At 39.9% G+C, this 20,675-nt stretch overlaps 1 protein-coding gene across 1 annotated transcript in view; it reads left to right on the plus strand.

The window, feature by feature from the left end:
• Positions 1-9,054: 9,054 nt before the first annotated feature.
• Positions 9,055-20,675, plus strand: part of Frmpd1 (FERM and PDZ domain containing 1) — a 36,120-nt gene continuing 24,499 nt past the window's right edge. Inside the window, exons 1-4 of the mRNA XM_042698686.1 lie at positions 9,055-9,221; positions 14,693-14,850; positions 15,643-15,745; positions 17,874-17,919. Of these exons, the coding sequence (XP_042554620.1) occupies positions 9,055-9,221; positions 14,693-14,850; positions 15,643-15,745; positions 17,874-17,919 (474 nt within the window). The remainder of the gene's footprint in view (positions 9,222-14,692; positions 14,851-15,642; positions 15,746-17,873; positions 17,920-20,675) is intronic.

Raw genomic sequence — 20,675 nt, forward strand, 5'->3', positions numbered from 1 at the left:
ACTCAGGGCCTCATGCTTGCCAGACAGGCAATATACCCATATTTCTTTTGCTATGCCTCAATTGGTCATCTGTCCTTGTGCTACTGGGGTAGGCCCACTGTTAGTCTGTTGATCATTTCTGAACTCCATTTGTTAAATTTTGTTTTAGTATACACACTATATATTCTTAGGGAGATTACCTTTTTATTTGCTATACAGCTGCCATCAGAAGTGACATCTGTGTTATACTGGCTCTTTCAGAAGAGTTTGGAAACTTTTTTCTTTATGTTCCAGAATAATTGAAATGGTATTGGGGAACATTAATTAAGCTGACTAAATGCAACATGGCTTCTTTGAATCCTGGAATAGATTTACCACAGTCATGGTAAAACCAGTATAGGTTAGATATAGTCTATAGCTTCTTGGTTTGTACTCTGTTGGGGTTCATTTCTCTCTTTTTTTTTTGGTTCATTTCTTAATTTTGAAAAAAGTAGAAAGATTACGTAAGATGATAACATTAGGGAAAGCTTGAGCCAGGACTCCAATTTAGTACTGAGCTTATTTAGAAATGGAGTCTATGGAATTTTCTGCCTGGACTGGCTTCAAACTATGATCCTTCAGAACTCAGCCTCTTTAGTATCTAGAATTACATACATGAGCCACCAGTGCCTGGCTATCTTTTTAGTTACTTTCTCTTTTAGGGTCATCATAGTTTATATATTTTTAAAAAATTGTCACCTGGATTTTCAAGTGCATCTTTGTAGCCTTGAGCAACATGATCTCTTATAATTCTTTTTTTATTTGCTATTTATCCATGCTTATATCCCAGTGTTGTATCTATTTTGGGTAGTTACTTATTGGGTTATAAAACCAATGTAGTGAGTTGAGACTAATTTTTGTTCTTGTTGTTGGTTGTGGGGCCTGAACTCCGGGCCTGGGCGCTGTCCCTCAGCTCTTCAGCTCAAGGCTAGCGATATACTACTTGAGCCTTAGCACCACATCTGGCTTTTTCTGTTTATGTGGTGCTGAGGAATCAAACCCAGGACCTCATGCATGCGAGGCAAGTACTCTACCACTGAACCACCTTCCCAGCCTGAGACTAATATTTTTAAAAAGTGACAAGGTGTAGAAAATTAAAAAATATCCATACATATTGATTTATGAAACATTGATCACAAGCACATACATGGACATTTTTCCTAGGTAACTTGACAATATGTATCATGCACAAATGCATGTAAATTTTGCCTTAGCAATATCATACATGGGACCCTTTCCAGACACATAATGGTATACATGAAGAAATGATATATGCATGATATTACTCATTGCAATATTTTTTATAGTAGCAAAAGATTGGCCATAAGCCAGATGTCTATCAAAGGAGTCCTCTACTGTATGAGTACATTAAATTGCACTACTTTCATTCCAATGTAATAGTAATTGTCCACAAGAGTGAAGAATGATTCCATGTACTGATGTGGAGAGATATCAAAGATACTGATTGTAAAGGGGGTAAAAGGAATAGTGTAGAGCAGTGTGTATAGTATGCTGCCTTTAAGTTAAGAAAAGGAAATATCAGGGTTGTGTTTGTTTTTACTTGTATCGACATAAGGAAACTTCGGAAGGAAGAAAGCTGGAGAAGAGTATGGGCATGGGAGCTGGGCAGAGGGGGCAAGTCAAAATAGAAGGCAGATCTTTTATTGTATATGCCTTTTTATCTTACTATGTTAAGGAACATTTAACATGAGAGCTACTGCCTCATAAACGTTTGTGTGTGTGTGTGTGTGTGTGTGTGTGTGTGTGTGTGTGTGTGTGTGTGTGCATGTATGTATGTATGCCTGTACCATTAATGAGGCTTAAATTTGGGGCCCCAAGTTCTCATTTGGGTTTTTCCAGTCAAGGTTGGTGTTCTGCTATTTGAGCCGCGGCTCTACTTCTAGCTTTTTGATGATTAGAGATGTGCCTCACTGGATTTTCTGCCTGTGCTTGCTTTGAACTAAGATCCTCACATCTCAGCCTCCTGAGTAGCTAGGATTAGAGGCATGAGCTAGTGGTGTCCAGCTCTCTTCACAAAATTTTAAGTATACCCTTCAATAACTATGTGTCTTTTTAATGAGCTGGTGTTGAATTATACTAGTGAATTAGTGACCTATTCAAAACTTACATATAAAACATTGGACACAAAAACGCAGCATTTAGAACATGAGTAAGAATACGACTATACCTAGCTCCCCAGGAGGCAGAGATCATAAGGTCGTTCCAGGTCAGCCTGGGCTGCATATAAATTTTAGATAGCTGTAATCTCACATTTATGGGAAGCAAAGGTAGGAGGATTGTGGTCCAAGGCTGGCCCTGGGTAAAAAGGGAGACTCTGTCTGAAAACTAAAAGCTGGAGGTGTAGCTTAAGTGATAAAGCACCTGCATGCAAGTGTAAGACTCTAAGTTCAAACCCCAGTACTGCCAAAAGAAAAAGAAATAAAAGAAAAAAGAATGTTGCCATGTATCTTTACTTCCTGATGGAGATAAAACTGAATCATGATGTGCTGGGAGGCACAGGGGAGAGAAGCCATGTTTGTGGCTCACAGTGGATCACAGTTACAAAGTTGGAGAAGTTGTATCTTTTATATCCTCTCCTCCTGTGTATAAAAACAAAGCATTGTTTCAAGAGTATTCCAATTTTTTTTTTTTTTTTTTGGGGTGTGTGTGTGATTCAGATGGAAGTGAGCACTGTTTATTTGCTCAGCTGGTCTTAAGAGGAGAAGCACAGGACGGCATCATAGAATCTTCCTTAGTTTTCCTTTGCTTCTTCTGAACTCTTTCTTCCTTTCAGGTAAATGGAAGAATTGGAGAACAGTTTACTCCAGACTGGGAAAGCACACCGCATAGAACAAATGGTGGCTCGCTGGCTGCGGCGCTCCCGTGATAGCTCGGCCCGGTAAGGCTCCTGGGCTCCGAAGATTCCCATCTGTTAAGCTGGTGTCCCTGGGGGAGGAGGTCCTGGCCTTGGTGGCACCTGGGGATGGCTGTCTATAGCTTGCTTTGTTCTAATGCCATGTGGTGGGGAACCTGCAAACAGGTCAGCAGTTGGGCTGGGATGCCCTCCCTCTCTCTTACCCAACAGACATTCACATATACACACATACCCTCTCATTTTAGCTGCTGTGAGTCCAGCAATCTGCTTGTCTCTCTCCTTTCCCCAGTCCTTGTGTTTCTAGCAGCCGACCCTTCTCCATAGTCCCTATTTCATTCTTAGCAAAACAAAATGAAATCAAATACAGATCTGATTTGACAGCTACAAGAGAACTTGAAAATATGCTCTGTTTCAATGCCTTCGTTTTCCATCTCAGATTTCCCATCTGGCCCTGCCACCGGGATGAAATATCCCCTGTCAGGTGTTTCTGAGACACTCATTCTTCCAAAGAAACTGGAAGCAGCTGTTCTCCTGCCCAGAGATAAAACGCTCGCCAGCTAGCTTCTCTGAGAAGAGGCTGAGGTGAGCTAAGGCCGGAAGAATTAGCCTTGCTTTACCTGTGAAGCTCAGAGTGACTTGTTTAGGACCACCGTCATCTCTTTTCTTTGTGTGTGTGTGTGTGTGTGTGTGTGTGTGTGTGTGTGTGTGTGTGTGTGTGAAAATACCGTTCAGAGGGGTTACAATTACATGGGCAAGATAATGAGTACATTTCTTATCAAGCATTGTTGCCTCCTCCTTTGTTTCCCCTTCCCATCCTTTCACATCTCCCCCCCTCCCCCCTCCCCTCCCCCCCCCCACCCCATGCCAAAGTTGTAAAGTTCATTTTTCGACATAATGATTTTCTTTCTCCTTGTGTTTGAACTCAGAGCCTTGTGCTTGTTTAGTAGATAAACGACCAATTTAAACCATGTCCCAGCCCTTTATTACTTATTTTTCACATGGGATCTCATGTTATTTTTTCGTCTGGTGTCTCTGCCTCAAGCTGGGCCACTACACTTGGCATTGGTGAAATGGGGTCTCAGGAACTTCTTCAGCCAGGCTGATTCTAATCTCAGTCCTTCTCCATGTCCACTTCCAATACTATTTCTTATAGAACAAAGTTTAAGTGTCTTTTGGTTTGACATTTCATTTGTCCATAATCCATCCCACAGTCCTTTAAGCTATTTATCTTACTACTCTGCTCAATTCCCATGATGCTCAAATGAATACTCATTGTTGCCATGCTGCTGCATGGCAACATCTCCTTTGCCCCTTGGTCCTGGTCTGCTGTGCCTGATCCCCTCTCCATCCCCATGTGCGTAGAACCCACCCACAGCTAAAGCTTTGGCTCTTTAGAAAGTGTCATCCATTGCCCAGTCAGAGAAAAATCTCTCCCATGGAACTCCATGGGTTTGAATTAAAACATTGGTATACGCTCCAGCTTTCCTGAGCAGCCTTCTGTGAGTTCCAGAAGGTACTAGCTCATCTCTGTAGCCCAGAACTGAGTGGAGCATCCCAGGTGGTCAGGTAGGCTGATGGATGAATGGAAAAAAGTCACAGAGCATATTGTTTCCCAAAGTAGGTTCTTCCAACCTAGTCCTGCATGATGCTGCTCCACCAAAAAACGTTCCCTGCCCAGATGTGTTTGGGAAATAATTCTCCTTGTATCCCACCTATCTTGTGGATGCATTATGTGCATTACACCCATACTATGAATTAAAGACTCAGAAAAGTACTGTAGGAAATAGATTGTTTTGATTTGAGATTGCCAAACTATCTGACCTTGGTCCTGTCCTTTCCTTTCCTTTCCTTACACATTCATGTTTTGTCATGAATCAATATTTTATTCCTTTTTACTGCTAAATATTCAATTGTGCCGGACGCTGGTGGCTCACACCTGTAATCCTAGCTACTCAGGAGGCTGAGATCTGAGGATCACAGTTCTAAGCCAACCCAGGCAGGAAAGTCCGTGAGACTCTTATCTCCAAAAAAAAAACACTCAAAAAACTGGAAGTGGTACTGTGGTTTAAGTGGTAGAGTGCTAGCCTTGAGCTGAAGAGCTGAGGGACAGCACCCAGGCCCAGAGTTCAAGACCTACCACCACCACCAACAACAACAAAAATTCAATTGTACAATATTTTCTTTGTCCATTCATCAGCTAATAAAACACAAATATTTGGGTTGACATATGAACTCAAAATATAATATATGCATGTTTGTATGAAATAAACATTGGCTTATTTCTTCTTTTGTAACTATTATGAATAATAGTACCATGAACATGTGTAGAAGTGTTTGTTTGAACACATGCTTTCAGTTCTCCTGAGAATATACTTAGCAGTAGAGTAGCTGCGTCATGTGGCAACTATGTTTATTTGCTAGAGAAATGTCAGACTACTTTCCTTTCTTCTTTCTTTCTTTCCTTCTTTCTTTCAGACCTCTCTGCATGTCTGGGCATATGGGCCCAGCATGGCATTTACTCTTCCCCATCCCAGCTAATTCTACACCCAGCAGTGGCCGTTTCAAAACGCACAAGAGCTCCTGTCCCTCAGGCTAGCCCTCAGGTCCACCCCAACCCAAATCATTCAGTGGTTCAGCCACCATTGTGCCAAAGCCTACAAGTCCTGCAGGACCTGGTCTCAACCTCAGTCTCCAACCATACCTTGTTCTTCTTGCCTGCTTGCTCACTGTTCTCCACTATTTTCCTTCTACATTACTAATCAAACTCTTTCCTATCTCAGGGACTTTCAGGTTGTTGCTCATTTAGTCTAGAACATTCTTTTTCCTCCTCCTTGTTCTTCAGGTTCAGCATACAGGATAATATAGACACTGGTTTGTTTGTCCTTTGTTCCTTGCCCTGCCTGTTGCTGGCCCTTTTCTCCAACCTTCCTGCCATACATGAGACCCCAGTGTGTCCTTCCTCCTGCCAGAGGGCACACTGGGTAATACATGATTAATACACATTTTTCATGCTTGTGCTAGGGCTTGAACTCAGGAAGCTGAGTAAAGCTTTTTGCTCAAGGCTAGTGTTCTACCTCTTAAGCCACACTCTACTTCCAGCTTTTGGGGATTAACTAGAGATAAAAGTCTCATAGGCTTTCCTGACCAGGATGGCTTCAAATATGATCCTCCGATATCAGCCTCCTGAGTTCAAGCCCAAAGATCAGCACACACAAGAAAATATCTAACCTTTTCAACACTGTAGTTGTCATTTTTTCCCCCATAATATTCTATCTCTGGCCCCAAGTGATTTGTCTAGTCATAAATTTGTAAAACAAAACAAAACAAAACTGTTTCTACTTCCAAACATTATTTAAAAATTGATAACTTCCATGTATGTGGGATAATGTATCATTTATTTATTTATTTATTTATTATGAAAATACCTTACAGAGGGGTTACAATTACATGGGCAAGGTAATGAGTACATTTTTATCAAGCATTGTTGCCTCCTCCTTTGTTTCCTCTTTCTATCCCTTCCCATCCCGCGCCCCCCCCCCACTCTCCCATCCCCCCTTCCCCTGGATAATGTATTTTAAGTGTTCTACTAGTAGGGTAGAGTGTTTTTAAAGCTGGTTTGAGTTCCTAAATTTTAACTAAAATTTCAGAGGTTGGAATTGTTACCAGTGTTAGTCACAATAAGGTGGTGGCACTTATTTGCCTGAATGTGCTTGAGCAGGTGAAAACCTAATGACCCCTATAATTATGGAAATGAGACACTATTCCGGTATGATGGACCCCTCCAGGACCATATAATTTTATATTGTGAGATGAAAATAACAGTTAAAGTACCAGTGTTCTTTTAGAAATAGTTAACCCTAGGTACCAGCAGTTGATACCTGTAATCCTAGCTATTCATGAGGCTGAGACTTGGAAGATTCACAATTCGAAGCCAGATTGAGGGCGGGGTGGGGAGTCTGTTTAACTCTATCCCCAATTATCTGCAAAATGTTGGATTGAAGGTGTGGCTTAAGCAGTAGAGCACTAGCCATGAGCAAGTAAACCAAGCAAGCAAGAGGCCCTGAGTCCAACCTCTGATCAAAAGAGAGAAAGAAAGGAAGGAAAGATAGAAAACATTGATGTGCAACTTACTAATTTTAAACAGTCTATATTTAGTTTATGGAGTTTATTTGAGTCTATGCTAAGAAATGAATATCTACCTTGAGGATTTTTTCTGAAATAGTAAGTAGTTGTCTGCATCACCATCACCTGGAAAGGGTCTTCCCTTCTTCCCAACCCTCCAATATAGTGGATGGCATTTCCTCATTCCCCAAGTGGGAAATTAAAGATTTGTTTCTATTCTATTGGTCTTATTGCCAATTTTATACAGCTGTGTCACAACTATTTACATTACTCCAGAATTATACATCTCATTACCTGTTAAAGTAGGCTTTCATTACACATTATTTTCTATATTTTTACTCTTACCCTCTTATTCTGCCATTTGAACTATAGAATAATTTGATTCCATTATTAAAGCAATTAAGCACGAAATTCTCTGAATTCTCTAATGCTTAATCTAAAAGTGTTAGCTCCAGATTTGCCAGAGCAAAATCTAAAGAAGCATAAGGAGCTTAATGCAATTTCACGCCTTCTTCATTATGGCTGGGTTTTATCCTGAGGGCTTAAAAAAAGATTTCTCTCAACTTGCATGTAAATGGTGATAAAGACACATGCACATGTCTGCACATGCCCTAACACAAGGCATATCCATGTTTCACATGTACACATTCACAAGTGTGCACAGACACACATTCATCTATGTACTCACATGTCGGTACATAATCTTACGACATCTTAGTGTCGGTCATTGCTGCTGGTATTTCATGTATTCCAAATTTACTCATTCATTTCAACTGTAAGTAGCCCACTTATCAATTATATACAGAAATGGCTTTATTGACCTTTTGAATATAATGGTTTTTAAAAAGCATAGGTTTTTAAAAATTATTATTACTTCTTGACCTATGGACAAAAGTAGAAATTTTTGAGGAAAATAGTCTGGAAGATATCTGGAGATTATTTCTTAAATCATTGGGTTTTGTTTTTGTGTTTTTGCTTTTATACTACTGGGGATTGAACTCAAGGCCTTGCTTGCTGGATGAGTGTTCTAACACTTATGCCATGACACCTCTATCCCCAGTCTTTTTGCTTTTCAGAGAGGTCTTACACTTTTGCCTGGGCCCTTCAGACTGTGATCCTCCTATCTCTATCTCCTGAGTAGTAAGTAGCTGGGATTACAGGCATAGGCCATGCAGTCTCTCTCTGCCCCCCCTCACAGATACATACACACATACTGCACCAGAATTCATATTTTAAAGTAAAAATAGAAGGATTTTTTCTCCTCTCAGCTGTAGGAACACTTGTACATACATCTGCGTTGACTGGTCCCTGGAAATGGTCACAACCACACAAATATTCCTGAGTGTTCACTATGTACTAACTTTCTTTCTAGTATAGACTGTTGTCTTTATTTCTGCCATTTTTGAGAAGGCTTTTAAAAAATTACAGTCAAATTTATACCAGATTTTAAAATCATTCAAATTGAACAGAATAAAGTGCTTAAACATGAATTCCAAATCATTTCTCCACAATCTGTTGTTACAGGACAGACATAAAGTATATTTTCTAACATATCTGGAAAGCAGATTGTTTTTTAAAGCCAGAGAACATTTGAAGCATGATCCCTCTGAATTTGGTAATTTTTCTTTTCAGTGTTATTGATCAACTCAGCATGAACTCTTGACCCATAAAATTTAGAACTAGCCTCAAGACTTTTCATGATAAACGTAACATGTTTGTTGTTGTTGTTTTCAAGTTCTCCCTTACGGTAAATTTAGTTATCTAACAGGAATCACATTAGTGTAACAGTGGGTCTTACGCCCTTTCAGTGTAAGATCACAGAAGTGACCTTAGATGGATGGTTTGAAGGCCATGCTCACGGCAGGCCATATGTTTGGGTTTGATACTTAGTTTGGTATTTATAAGATGCTTCAGAGGAGGAAATTTTGCTGCAGGAATCATTTCTTTCAGTGTAGTGTCAAATATTAAACATTCTCTGTGAGAGAGGCTACAGCTTGGTTGTGTACATTGATATTCCCTTTCCAAACAAAAGCTCCAACATGGCCTTTGGGCGAAATGTCAAATGCAGACTTTGGGCCAAAGCCACTGACACTATCCAGGGATTAATCAAGACAGTGGGGGGCCTCATTTGCCCACCACAGTTGAAGAATGCCCTCTTTCGAATTGCCTTTGGAAATCACCAACGTGAATTCTGTCAAAACTCCATGTAAGGCTTCTTCTTTTCCTGGTTCTCCTGACAGTAAAGATTTGCTGTATGGGTGGTATTGAATTCTGCACTTGGAACAAGAAATGCTCAGTTCCTGCTACATAAACTAGTCTAGAACAGGAGGCTTTGTATTGGTCATTATGAATATGGTGTGTATATTTAAAAAAAAAAAGAATATGTGGTTCTGTGGGCCCATTCAGCAGATGGATAGAAATATTTACTCCCAGGCCAGAAGACAACAACGTAAGGATTGGACAGATAGAATACATTGTTAGGTAGATTGGGGAAATGAAGGGGGAGAGGGGGAAGGGAGGGGAATCAAGAAGAGAAGGGGAGGGAGAAGGAGGGGGAGAGAGAGAGAGAGAATGAGTTGTGGATTGGAAAATTCTAGCCAGAGGAAAAAATGTCCAATGGTCAGTGTCTGAGGATCTCAAAAGAGGTTTATTTAGCTGGAACAAAGATAACAACAAAAAATAAATAAATTGTGTGATCTCAAGCTGGAGTGATAGGTAAGAGTTGTGTTAAGCTATATTCAGAAGTTTGAATTAAGCCATTCAGCCAGTGGGTATAGGAATAGGGTTGCATTATAAAATCAGACTGGCTTGTAGTTGGAGAATCCATTAAGAAAGGAAAGATGATAAACAGGGAGCCACTAGGACCTGATTGCAGATACCTATCTACCAGTAGGACTAGGGCAAAAAGATAGCTCTGGAAGTGGAAAGAAATGGATAGCTTTAGAGATCTTTTGTTGCTGGGACTGATATGCCATTATGTGTGAAAGTAGGGAAAGGTCAGGAATGACCTTCAAGAGTCTGGTCTGAGCAGCTGACCTCATGATAGCATTTACTGGGATGTGGTGAAGTTGAGTCCTGGTTAGGATCACAATCCTTGAGCCAAGTGACATATCCATCTAAGGGAAAATGACAATCAATGAACTCTACAACTTGAATTACAATAGCTATTTCTTAGTAGTTTTATATACATTTCCAACTTTTGCTAAGTGCATTACAGGGATACAATATTAGGGATAGCACACAGTATATATGTAGCATCTTATTCATTTATTCACCCAAAAGCACTCATTCCTCCTGTGAGCACATCTTTTCTTGGTCTATAAAAAAGGCAAAGATGGGTTATATGCAGATCCTGCTGTCAGAGAACATTAAGAGTAATGATATTTGGGATCAGATCACTATCAATTAAAGCCTTGAGAAGTCAGGGCTCTGAGAAGAAAGAAGTTATGTCAGAGATGGAAGAGACGACATTCGAACTGAATCTTCATCTCTCCTGACACCTTTCTGCAGGAATAGCTAGGCTGCTGAGCAAGTTTCCATGAGGACTTGTATCTTCCTTTCTCTGGGATGTTTGCCCAGGAGTGGAATTGCCTCACATTCTATTTTTGGTTAGTTTTAGGCATTTAGAGGATATTCTAAATTCTGTTTCTTTGGGGAAGGCTTCGGCATGTAGTTATGGCTGTGAGGTGCCTTAAAGCTGTGTAGAAGAGAGAGAGTGGTGTGTAGAAGAGAGAGTCATACATGTGAGCACACTACCATGTGCAATTGCATGCTGCACTGACTGTCATCCTTGCAGCACAAAGTAATGTTTAAGAGCTCAGGCTCACAAGTCAGATGCTGTAAATTCAAGCACAGCTCTTTGAACTTCTAGGCCTTAGTATCCTCATTTATATATTTTTTTCCAGGGAGCACTATTGGGATTTGAACTCAGGGTCTCACCACTTAAGCCACATCCTCTTAGCTTTTCCTTTAGTTATTTTCGTTTTCTTTCTTTTTGCCAATACTGGAGCTTGAACTCAAGTACTCATATTGTCACCTGGCTTTTTTATTTGTTTATGACTGGTACTCTACTACTTAAGCCATGCCTCCATTTCTGGCTTTTTGCTGGTTAAGTAGAAATAAGAATCTCTCAAATTTGTCTTCCCAAGCTTGCTTCAAAACAAGATCTCATATCTCAGTCTCTTAAGTAGCTAGGGTAATAGGTGTGAGCCACTGGCCCCTGTGACCTGCCTTACTTATTCTCAAATAGAATCTTGAAGTTTTATCTGGGTCAGCCTATACCATGAGCCTCCTATTTGTACTTTCTGCATAATACAGGTAACAAGCATGTGCTACCCACTTTTTGCCTTAGCTGGCCTCAAACCACAATCCTCATGATTTATACTTCTCCTGAGTAATTGGAAATATGAGTGAGCCATCATCAGGATGTAAGAGTGAGGACCATTCTGTATTATACTAAACATAACACACGAACTATACCTTATCTCACAAAAAAAAAACATTTTACATTGGGCTGGGAAGGTGGCTCAGTGGTAGAGTGCTTGCCTTGCACGCATGAGGCCCTGGGTTCGATTCCTAGCACCACATAAACAGAAAAAAATGGAAGTGACACTATGGCTCAAGTGGTAGTGTGCTTGCTTTAAGCTGAATTGCTGAGGGAGCGTGCCCAGGCCCAGAGTTCAGGCCCCATGACCGACAAAAAAAAAAAGTATACATATACATATACATGTATATGTATACAATATGTATACACATATATGTATATGTATACAATATGTATACATATATATGTATATGTATACATTTTTACATAACTGTGAGATTTTGCAAATTGACAGAAACATATATTTTTAGATATTTACAGTAGTTAGAAATTTTCTTTTTGTACATAGGTCTCATACATTTTCCCTACATGTGCACAGATTCTAGATTTATGTTGCCTGCCATGCTCACCACTAGCCATATGGCTAGTGTAACAAAAGGACTTCATATTTAATCTTAATTAATTTAGATTTATTTTAATTTAAAGACCAATAAATTCAGTCATGGGAATACTTTTAAGTATGTTTGGAACAACTTGGAAAGACATTTTACTTTTGAAAGCCAGCCTGGGCAGAAAAGTTCATGAGACTCTTCTCTCCAATTAACCAGCAAAAAGTTGGAAGTGGAGGTGTAGCTCAAGTGGTAGAGTACCAGCTTTGAGAGAAAAAGCCAAGTGAGGGCAAGAGGCCCTGAATTTAATTAAGCCCCAGTATGAGCACACAAAGAAAGTGATATCTATTGTATATAGTTATTCTGCTTTTTATCATTTTTCCTTTCCTGCAACATTAAATAGTACTCTATTGCTCTCTATGTGAGTGTACATACATATATATGCATGTGTGTGTGTTTGTTACTATAGGGCCTTGTGTTCAACTTTTTCATGTATAACTGGTGCTCTATCGCTGAGCCATACCTTCAGTTTTAGCTTTTTGCTGGTTCATTGGATTTGTCTTTCTGGGCTAGCTTGGAACCACAATTCTCAGATCTTAGCTTTCTGACTAAGATTATAGGCACTTATCTCTAATACTTTTTTTCTTTTAAAATAACACAAACAGCCAGGCGCCAGTGGCTCATGCCTGTAATCCTAGCTACTCAGGAGGCTGAGATCTGAGGATCATGGTTCAAAGCCAGCCTGGGCAAGAAAGTCCGTGAGACTCTTATCTCAAATAAACCACTAGAAAACCGGAAGTGGTGCCGTGGCTCAAGTGGTAGAGCGCTCACCTTGAGCTAAAGAGCTGAGGGATGGCACACAAACCCAGAGTTCAAACCCCACAACTGGCAAAAACAAACAAAAGAACACAAACACTAACCTTTTCTTTCATGGTATAATATATTATTATATTTCAAAAGATGCTTTAATCATGATTTTTAAGAGGTAGCGTCTTTCTGTGTTGCCTCTTGAACTCCTAGGCCCAACCTACCTTTCTCCATCAGCCTCCCAAGTAGCTTGGGAAATATAGGTGTGTGCCACCACTTTCTGTAGCCCTTTTATAACCTTAAAGTTTTGGCCTTTAAGTCAGAAATAGATATGGGTTTTACTCAGAGTAAGATTTCAGTTTCCTGTGTCTTCTCTTGAGTTAGGTCTCTCTGCTGACTGTGTCAGTATAACCCATATGATTACCTAGAAATCCTCCCTGGGCTTCTATGCTTCATGGCTTCCCCTCGGAGCCTCCCTCTGCTAACCCATGTCAGGTTCTTCAGTGCACAGCACAGGGTATGCAGGAGGCTTAGAGATGGACTTGTCACGTGCCTTTTGGCTTCATGAGACAGTTTTTCACATTTCCTCATCGTAAATGGCAGAGGTGATTTTCGGGTCAGTGAGGTCCTATTAAAATAGACAGAGTTCTTGCTTTGGATAATGTTTGGATTACATGGAATGAATGATGGGCCTGATGCACAGAGCTCTGAGGGGCTGTGATGTCTCCAGGTGTCTGTTGTTAATAATGACAATAAACATCTCAACCCTTCACTATTTGACCTTCCTCAGGAAAAAAATTCATTGGCTGCTAAAGAAAAAAAATAATTTACCATCGACAAATGAAAATTAGCTAGTGACTTGCTCTGTGGGTTGTTTTTGTTTTTATTTTTTTTAGAGATACAAAATACAACTTTTGAAGGAAAACCTGGGACAGAGTGAGGGAAGGGGTGACATTGTCCATAAAGAAATGTACTCTTTACCTGACTTACGTAACTATAACCTCTCTGCACATCACCTTTATAATAACAATTAAAAAATTTTTAATGTGATTTTCAACTTAACTGTTTTTGGTGTAGAGGGAACATATGTTTTTAGAGGTTAATATAGAGGAAGTCCTTGCCATCTGAAATTTCATATTACAGTCCTTACAGTTACAGAGTTTAAAGGGAAGTGAAATTCATCATAAAAACAAAAAATACTGAAGGAACAATCCATCTACAAAATTACATTCAAACAGAACCACTTCTCATTTCTATCTGCCATCTGTATTTTCCTGCATATTCTGCCTGTGTTTGTGCAGTGCCTCCTTCATGGAATGCCTGTCCATCCATCTGTCTAGCTGACTGTTCATTCATCAATTCTCTGGATGGTATATTGATATTCTGTATGCTAGGATTTGGTCTATGTAGTTGTTCCCTGTCAAGGCTCTTCCAAGAAGCACGTGTGCCCCCTAATTCTCTGTCTTCTTCCCTGCAAGAGAAAACTGCTCTCTACCTCCTCTGAGTACTGTCAGCCCATCATGATCTCATAGAATGAGTGCTAAGAATGGCAATAAATCCTAGTTGGTGTTATAGCTAGTGCTTCTTGTGTCTTTTCTCTCTCAGAGGGAACATTAAAACCCAGCACTGGTGGCTCACACCTGTAATCCTAGCTACTCATAAAGCTGTGATATGAGGATTCCAGTTCAAAGCCAGCCCAGGCAGGAATGGAGCTGTGGCTCAAGTGGTGGAATACTAGTCTTGAGCAAAAAAGCTCAAGGACAACACCCCAAGTCTGAGCTCAAGCCCTTCACGCACGCACACCCATACTACACCCACATAGGAACATTGGTGTATGCTTACCTCCAAATCTTTCCCATCACACCTGAGAATGACCCACTTGGTGAACACTATCTGGAACCCTCCACTTGCCTTTCTTAGCTACTGTTTCTCTTCCAGGGCTAAAGTTGCTGCTGCTGGTGAGCCTGCTGGGACCCCAACCCAAGCCCTCACTCCTGTGAGGCACACAGTGAAGATAGACAAAGACACCCTGCTTCAGGACTATGGATTTCACATTTCTGAGAACCTCCCCCTCACGGTGGTGGCAGTCACAGCAGGTAGAGGCCCACAGGAAACCTGAAAGTTGCCTTCCCTGGTTCTCTTCCCATCTCTCAGTCTTGTAACAAAAGGCAGACAATGCTACCCTGTGGAAAGTTGGGAAATTCTGACCTCATTCTGTCTTGGGCTTTTCACCTTTCTTTGCTGAAGAAGAGGAGGAGGGAAAAGCCTCAAGAACACTTGCTGCTTTGAGCCCCAGACTCCCACTGACTTTGGCCAGAGCTTTGTCCTACTGAGCTGCTCTGGCCAGTCTTAGGGGACCAGTGATAGTATTTAGACAAACTAGCCACTCCTCTTTAAACCTGCATGCTCCTTGCTGGTGAGAGTTTCTAGGCAGCCAGTAATAGAAACAATTGATTTGTTTCCACTTGAGTCTGTAAAATATAGACTATGCCCGTGTGGAGGGGAGCAGGCTGGGAAAGCCTAGGGATTGTTTTCATACTTGAGCTATGATGTTAGGTCAGGGACTAGTTTAAATGTACTGATTTCAATTTATACATACAAGTGTATGTGTACATACACTATACACCTGAGTTCTTTAGAGAGGGACATGATAGATTCACTGGCCATTTGGAACGTTTCTCCTAGTTTTCTTTTTCAGAACAGCCTCCTAAAGTCTCTTGGAATGGATTTATGATAAGTATGTTATACATGGTTTATAAAGAGGAAAATTAAAATCTGTGTGATCCAGTGCCCAAGGGACCTAGACTGCCATTTTGTTGTGTTTCTGTGACACATGGAGCCTGATTCCTCCTGGCCTGAGCACCAATTATTTACTTTCTCTCCAACAGGAGGCTCTGCTCATGGCAAGCTTTTCCCTGGTGATCAGATCCTCCAAATGAACAATGAACCTGCTGAAGAACTTTCCTGTGAACGGGCCATGGATATTCTCAGGTGCTAAGTTGTCTTCCATCATCCAGAGCTATAAAGACAAGCAATAGGAATGGCATAACCAATCCTGTGATTTTAGGAAGGCCTAGTCTCTTTTATGTTATTAATCTATTTTTTTGTTTTATTTAATTTGGGGGGATGGCTTGAATTCAGGATCTTGCATTTGATAGGAAGGTGCTCTACCACTTGAGCTATGCCCTCTACCCTTTTGTGCTTTTAGTTATTTTTCAGGTAGAGTCTCACATTTGTACCAGGAGCCAACTTCAGCTGTGATCCTCCTATTTATGCCTAACATAAGCTGTGATGACTCCTTATGATGACTCCTTACCACCACATCCAGCTTATTGGTTGAGATGAAGGGTCTCACTAATTTTTTGCCCAGCCTAGCCTTGAACCTCCATCCTACCAGTCTCTGCTTTCTGACTCAGTGAGTTCTATGACACAAAGAAGCCCAACTTCATTTGCTACTTACATGCTAGTAAGATACACTTCAGCAATGGAGGGCAGGCACAGCTGCAAAAGAAGCCAAGGACAATGCCTGTGTGCCTCTGATCATATAATATTTATCGAAATGCTCTCCAAGAAATGGAACCCAGGTGGGAAAAGCAGAGGAAGTAGTCTGTAAACACGGGAGAATCCCATGTTTGCTTGCTTATTGATTTATTTTTGTATGTGCCAGTCTTAGGGCTTGAACTCAGGGCTTAGTGCTGTCCCTGAGTTTCTTTTGCTCAAGGCTGGTGCTCTACCACTTAATCCAAAGCTCCATTTCTGGCTTTTTTGGGGGTAGTTTAATGAGTAATAGTTTCATATACTTTCCAGCTAAGGCTGGATTTGAACCACAATTCTCAGATCTCAGCCTCTTGAGTAGCAAGGATTACAAGGGTAAACCCAGAATGCTTATTTCTTTTTATCTTAGTTTTCAATGTCTAAAAGCAGCATGTATTATTCATTATTATTTGTAAAGGGGGAAAACAAAGCAAAACAAAATGATAATAGAAGCAAAAACCTTAGAATTTCCTCCAAATACCTGTGAATCTATAATGTCCTTTTGAATTATTGGGATATAGCTTATTGAAATTTATCTCTGTTCTCACATACAATGGAAAAGAGGTGATTCCCAGGCACTTAGAAATCTAAAGTTGTGTTTATCCATTGGAGGAAAGGCCTATAGGTTCATATTGTAAGAAATCAAGTGAAATTATTTTTCAAAATGCTTCTCATTATGATAATAGCAAAGAGAAAGTGCTACTAGAAAGTGAATTGGGTGTTATATTGCACACTTGTAATCCCAGAACTTCAGAGACAGAAGCAGGTAGATCAAGAGTTTGAGACTAGTCTTGGCTACATAACAAGACTATGTCTCCAAAAATGGATACACACACATATATACACATACACACATGCATGTGTATATGTAACAGCTATCTGGCTGATTTAATCACTTTTGAAATCTACAAGATAATATGAGCTACAAATGCCTTTTATGGTGATTATATACCTGGGTTTATTTTTTTTTTTTTTTTTTTTTTTGTGGTCGTGGGGCTTGAACTCTGGGCCTGGGCACTGTCCCTCAGCTCTTCAGCTCAAGGCGAGCGCTCTACCACTTGAGCTACAGCGCCACTTCCTATACCTGGGTTTATTATACTGACTTTGTGCCCAAACAACACAGACTGGTTGGCTTTTATCTGATAAATAATGTTACCTACACACATTGATTCTATTTAGTAAAATATTTAGCCTTTGTTTCTTGAAACAGCAATTTAACTTATCGGTGTTATTGCTGTTTTCTTGAAAAATTAGTTTAGGATATAAGACTAGCTAGTCAGCCAGATGAATTCTTCATCGTATGAAACTAAATTTAGTGGCTGTAGGTGTGATGGATGGTACAGGTGGGTGTCTGGAGGTTCCCTTAAAGAGGAAGCAGCACTCTGTGCCCTCTCAAGTCCCTTTCCAATTGGTACTCTCTCCCAACATCCTCAGTTTTGCTGAACCAAAGAAGCCTATTCAAAAGAGGCTGTGTAATAATTCTGCCAATCTTTTACACACACACACATGCACATGCACACACACACACACCATGGAAGTACTAAATATTTTTGTCTTTATTCTTTTTTTTTTCCTTCTTTTTCAGGGAAGCTGAAGATTCTCTTTCGGTCACAGTTGTTCGCTTCACATCGGTAAATCTTTCTCTGTCTTACATATTAATTTCATCTTTCTTGGCCTCAAGACTCTGAGCCCCTGGAAGACAGCCCTTATAACATAATAAGGAAAAGCAAAGGGTAGAAGATGACAGTCAATCCACAGGGCCTGAAGACTTCCTGCCCTCAAATGTGGAGGAAGTACATGTGGTCTGGGCTTCAAGAGCTTCCAGTCCAGCCAAGGAGACAACAGTGCTTGTGTCATGAGGAACAGTGGAAAGGGTGCCACAGTGGAAGTGGTCAAAACAGGCTTGGGAAGGACAATTTGGGACACATTGTTAGTTCCAATTTTCAGTTTTGTCAAGCACTGGAGATGATAGTTATTGCCTGGGATTGTCCCAAGAACCAAATGAAGTGTTGGATGTGACAGTGTTTTATCAGTTCAGCTCACCACAGGCAAGGTGTGGCAAAGATGAGGCACCTGGAAGAAATGGCAATCCTGAACTACTACAGGCCACAGAGCCTTTATGAATTATACAAGAAAAAGTATATGATCACGTTATAAGAGCAAAAGCTACTGAGGAGGAAAAGTTGACCAAATTCTCATTATAGAGACATTGCAACAAAATGCTACATAGATCCATTTTCTTGAATATAATTTAAAATGAAAACTAATAACTAACAAAAATTTGATTAAAATCATCCAGCCATTTGGAAATAAAATGCTATTTCCTCACTGAAGATGGAGTCAAATAAAGTATCATTGTATACTATTCACAGAATAATTAAAAATTAGAGTTCTACCGCTTAAAATCTATCATGTAAGGTTAAAGCTATACTCAGGATAAAACTCATAACCTTAAGTGTTTTTTTTATCATTTTAAAAAAGAACAGACCAGTCAAATATTCAGTGTAAGAAGTTGGAAGAAAGTACTAATAAACGTTACAAGAGTAAAAGAAATAAAATGGTTTGGAAAACAGAAAAGTGATAAAGCTGATAAAGCCAAGAACTAGTTCTTTATGGGGGGAAAATTATAAATAGAAAATCTTAAGGAAAAAATGTCTGGGCCCTATGTGAGGGAAACTAAAATATTACTGAAGTGAGCTAAGGGTATAGTTCAGTGGTAGAGCACATGAGCAGCATGAGGAAGGCCCTAGTTTGACTCTAGCACCAAAAAATAAAATAAAATATATATGTATTTGTACTGAAGCATGTAAAAAAGTTAACTTTTGAATATAAAAGAAAATGTAGAAGTACATACTATGTTCTTCAGGCCCAGACCATTAGTCATAAGAAAACTAGTATCATTATTTTCACTAATGAGAAGAAGAAAGATGGCCTTAATTAAATACAGATTAATACTAATAACTCTCCAATTACTAAAGCAGTCTGATATGGATGAAATGTTGGACATATTAATTAATCAACTAGGAAGTTGAAAATTAGTACTTTTGCTGGATCCAGTGTGTGATGAACATGACATCCCAGCCAGTGGGAGAAAAGATAACTATTCAAGAAATCATACTTGAACATTTCTTGGCGCATTTGGGAAAAATACAGTCTTACTTTACATCATGTGATGTTTTAGATTTTAAATATAAAAAAACCATACAATATGTAAACAATATAGACCACTATCTATCAAGTGATAGATTATAGAAAGACTCCTATATAGAGAGGTTTGGAAGAAACACAGTAGATCAAGTAGCTATTTGATTATGCAAAAATATAAAATGTATGTGGTCCAAATACTTCACAAGCAAACAATTGGCCTTCTCTCCTCATGTGAAAAGTGTTATCCTTTGTTCTTAGTTTTTGAAACTTATTTGTATTAAGATATTTACCATAAATGTGACAGAACAAGTATTTTATACACAATAAATGGAGATTTTTCTATAGTAAATAGTTTGTCAATATAAAGCCAATATAAAACCAGGGAAAGTTAGTCGGTATAAATGGCAGTACAGGCATTAATCCATTCTTTTTATCTGATTATCATCTCAGTGATGAACATCTTAATCTTAATTAGATTGGGGGGGAGTGTACCTCCAAAAATTGTACGAAATAAAACTCCTGTTAGGTGAGAAGAGAGGAAAATAGTGTATAGCTATATTTTCCTAAACAATGAAAAATAGGAGCTGGGAAGGTGACTTAGTGGTAGAGTGCTTGCCTAGCATGCATGAAACTCTAGGTTCTAGTACTTAGTACCACATAAACAGAAAAAGCCAGAAGTGGTGCTGTGGCTCAAGTGGTAGAGTGCTAGCTTTGAGCAAAAGAAGCAGAAGCTTAGAAACAGTGTCCAGGCCCTGAATTCACCCAGGACTGGTGAGGGGGTGGGGGGCAGAAGGTGGGAGGGAGGGAGGAAGGAAGAAAGGAAAAGGAAGGAAAGGAAAGAAGAAGACTCCTATGAGATGGGCACCAGTGACTCATACCTGTAATCCTACCTACTTGAGAAGCTGAAATCTGAGGATTGCAGTGTGAAACTAACCGAGCAGATAAAGCTGCAGACTTCCTCCAATTAGCCAGCAAAAAGCCAGAAGGGGAGGTATGGCTCAAGTGCACTAGCTTTGAGCAGAGAAGCCAAGCAAGAGAGAAGAGCCGGAGGCTTTGAGTTATGTGCCCAGTACTGGCACACAAAAAAGAAGGGAGGGAGAGAGAGAGGGAAAAGAGAAAACAAAAGAAAATTCCATGTTCCAGCACCATTCTAGAGATTCCCACAGGATTGCCAGGAAGTGGAATGTGACTAGGGCATGCTAGACCACATACAGGAAAGCCAGTATTCTGGCCAGTGTCT

This window comes from Dipodomys spectabilis, unplaced genomic scaffold, assembly GCF_019054845.1.
Source record: "Dipodomys spectabilis isolate Male_0828 unplaced genomic scaffold, ASM1905484v1 ptg000006l, whole genome shotgun sequence".
Taxonomy (NCBI): domain Eukaryota; kingdom Metazoa; phylum Chordata; class Mammalia; order Rodentia; family Heteromyidae; genus Dipodomys; species Dipodomys spectabilis.